We start from the raw sequence: 3682 nt of genomic DNA on the forward strand, positions 1-3682 counted from the left end.
CACAAGTCTATACAGTGGCGTAAGGCACTCAGAGTCTACCGACCGCTTATACCTGTGCCTAGCAAAGGAGCAGCGCTGACCCTGTGTTCCTGGCTTAGGGGAGCCAGTTGCTTATTTGTTCCCTCTCCACGGCCAGGAGAATGGGTCAGGGCGCCTTTTGGGATCTACTTCCAGCCCAGCAGACTCCCGGTGCAGAGCATGGAGGGAGGAGGTAAAAGGGAGAGAGGTTTTTCCCAAATGGGATTTTTTTTTTTTTTTTTAATCCCTGTGAAAGGCTGCATTCATGTACTTATCTTAGCCACTTGGGAGCTGCTTTTCACTGGTTCAGAGTGTCCAAGCAGAATCTCTGCCACCAGATGTCTCTCGATGTGGAAACTGCTTCCCGAGTGCACGCACAGCACAGCTATTTGCCTGCTTCACTGCAGACTGGCATGGTGTGAATATGACTGTAACAATGCTTATCACCCCATCAGTGACAGTGTATTAGGTAACAGTAGTTGAATTACTTTGTATCAAGATTTCTAACATGTTGTGACCTGAACCAGAGCATTGTGTCGCTTAGATGGCAATGGCACAGCCAGTTGTTGGTCCTTCCTCAGAAGTAGGAAGTTTAAGAATTTCTGCTATGAACCATAAGTTCTAACAATTCCAGTCCTTTACTTGTGTTCCCCCACCTCTAGTGGACTGCTTCTTTTTTCTTTTTTTTTTCCTTCAATATCTAGTTAATAATTCATTATAATGAATTCTTTATCTTAAAATAACTAGAGTGGTTTTCATTTCCTGACTGTACCCTGACTGGAACAAAGTTACACCTATTTTTAAATTCAAGATTAACTGTACATGGTGCATCAAATTGTTCTTTTGATTGTCTCACTGTCTGAAAAGCACACTATTGACCCTTTGTATTAGTGTTGATAGTTGAGAGTCACCCACACGTGAAGTGCCATTGGAAACTGAACAAAACCCGACCTTACTATTGAGTCTGAGTCCTTCAGTCCTCACTAGCCATTTCATCTTTCCCAAATAGCCTCTTGAGAGCCCCCTTCACATCCTTGTTCCTCAAGGTGTAGACAAGGGGGTTGAGAGTAGGAGTCACCACAGTATAGAAAAGAGTCAGGAATTTCCCTCCTTTCTGGGAAAAATGGCTCCGGGGCTGGATGTAGACTGCAGTGACACTGCAGTAGAAGAGGAAGACAACCACCAGGTGGGAAGAGCAGGTGTGGAAGGCCTTGATCCTTCCCTGTTGGGACTGGATGGCCAGCACTGCCTTGGCAATGTGGCTGTAGGAGACAAGGATGAGCAGTAGCGGCACCATCAGGAAGATGGCCCCAATCACTGATATCTGAAGTTCATTGGCGCGTGTGTCTCCACAGGCCAGGCGGATCAATGCAGGAACTTCACATACAAAGTCATCCACTTGGTGGTGATGGCAGAAGGGCAGCTTCATTGTGGTGGGGGAATGCACCAAGGTGCCAAAAATCCCGCACACCCAGACCAGGAGCACCAGCTTCTGGCACAACTTTGGGTGCATAATGACCACATAGTGCAGGGGCCGACACACTGCTATGTAGCGGTCAAAAGCCATGACCAACAGCAGGACACACTCCGCAGCACCCAACCCCAGGAAGATGTAGAGTTGAGCTGCACATCCCAGGTAGCTGATGGTCTTGTCTGGGCCCCAGAGGTTGACCAGCATCTGGGGAATGCAGCTGGTGGTGAAGCAAAGGTCCAGGAAGGAGAGCTGGGTGAGGAAGAAGTACATGGGGGTTTGGAGATGAGAGTCTATGTGGGACAAAAGTATAATGGTGATGTTACCCACTAGGGTGACCGTGTAGAAGATGGACACAACCACAAAGAGAGTAATTTCCAGCCTGGGGTTATCTGAGAAGCCCAGAAGGATGAAGCCATCTGGGGTGGTGTCATTGGCCATGTCCACCCAGACCCTCCTGAAACTGGGAAGAGCAACACCTCAAGGATTCAGCAGAGAACAGTTTTTGATTTTGGTAAAATCACATATTATATCTTACTGTTATCACTAACATTTTACTGACATTTGTGTCACATCTGTCTTTTCTTGATATTCTCACTTATTCATTTCTTCAGACTTAGATCATTCCAGCAAACTCCCAGAAGGTGAGAATGTAGTTCTAAAGTAACCCTTGCCCAACTTTTGATAACAGCATTAGTTGAATGTTCTACCCTTTTCTTTAGAATCAAAACTACCTCTCAGTTTCTGCTTAAGTGACTTTAGGTTAAAATTTGCATTTTTCTAGGTCCGTAAAATCAGGACTACCTCTGTATTCAACCGAAAGCATGTCCACCTCTTTCCTAATGAGCAGCGTTCTTCATCTGGTTTTGGTCACTGAGTGACATTTCCACTGACTGGTAATAATGCCACCATAAATTCATAAATTAATGATGTTCTTTATGACATTAAACTGCTAGGTGGTATTCTGTTGGATGTTGTCACAGAGGTTAGTAGCAAGCAGCCTTTTAGCTGCTCTCTTCCTACACCTGGAAAAGCCTGTGCCAGTTGTTCTTCCACTAGAAATAGTTAATTTAATAAATATGCTTGTCCCATTTTTTATCAGCTATGTGGAGTTTACTGTGCTTTTCCAAATAATACATGTCTATCAGTTTCAAAATGTCCTATGTTAATGAAAATCAAAATTACCTCAGGGACATTTTCTAACTGTACATAAAGCCCTGGTGACTTTTGTACTTCCTTTGCTGGACAGTGACCTAATGTGAGAATGTCAGTGGTATGAGACCATACAGATATTAATGCGTGAGTAAGCTGGGTTAAAAAAGAATAAAACCAATATCAGTTGCCGTCCAGTGAACTCCAACTCTTGGCAACCCCTTGTGTGTCAGAATAGAACTGTGTTCCATAAGTTTTCAATGGCTGATTTTTCAGAGGTAAGTTTCTTCCTTGATGCATCTGGGTGGACTCGAACCTCCAACCTTTTAGTTAGCAGCCAAGTGCATTAACTGTTTGCACCACCCAGGATAAAGACCCACTATTCTGTTCATTGCAAATTCTTCTACTGTAATCAACACTGGGTGTAATCTACAAGGGGTGGTCTATAGACAAATATTTACCAAAACTCTGAGGCAATGGCTTTGTGGTTCCTCAAATAATTGGTTGCACCTTCTCTTTCTACTCAATTCAGTCTTGGTAGTTCATGGAAAACACTAGTCAAGGTCTATGTTAAAGGAAGTAGTAGTTACTGGTGGTGGAGAAGAATTGTGAACTCAGGTAAACTCTTGGTCAGAAAGGACACATTTAACAATGACAACAAAGGAGTGTAAATTAGGTAAGAGGAATGTCTCACCTAGACTTCATATAAGTTGTCCATTTTGGGGGACTAGGAATTGTTCTGTGTTGGACATTATGGCCTTATGACATGGAGATATAGCACAAAGGAATAATGAAGTCGAGAACTTCCTCTTCCCACTCTCATCAATGCTAAGTTCACATCCAAACTTTATTTTCTGATGTTGGCAGTGCCCCCTGGCTTCTTCCTTTCCACTACTCACTCATGCTGTTCCCAGGTCTAGTTTCCATCATGCTGTGATGGTACTGCAGGCCCCTGACTTCTCACACGTCCCCTCCAGCACTTTTTAGGTCAGAATCTTCCTTAATAGGCTGTCTTCCCATCTGTAAATTTAAAATAATTAG

At 43.8% G+C, this 3682-nt stretch overlaps 1 protein-coding gene across 1 annotated transcript; it reads right to left on the reverse strand.

Moving 5' to 3' along the window:
- Window positions 1-991: 991 nt before the first annotated feature.
- Window positions 992-1930, reverse strand: LOC101356664 (olfactory receptor 2H2-like). The gene has a single exon (XM_004384822.1). The coding sequence runs from the start codon at window positions 1928-1930 to the stop codon at window positions 992-994; it is 939 nt and encodes a 312-aa protein (XP_004384879.1).
- Window positions 1931-3682: the final 1752 nt, after the last annotated feature.

Source organism: Trichechus manatus, unplaced genomic scaffold, assembly GCF_000243295.1.
Source record: "Trichechus manatus latirostris isolate Lorelei unplaced genomic scaffold, TriManLat1.0 scaffold00128, whole genome shotgun sequence".
NCBI classification, from domain to species: Eukaryota; Metazoa; Chordata; class Mammalia; order Sirenia; family Trichechidae; genus Trichechus; species Trichechus manatus.

Coding starts and splice junctions, on each gene's coding strand:
- LOC101356664 (XM_004384822.1), bottom strand. CDS start 1,930: ATGGCCAATGACACCACCCCAGATGGCTTCATCCTTCTGGGCTTCTCA.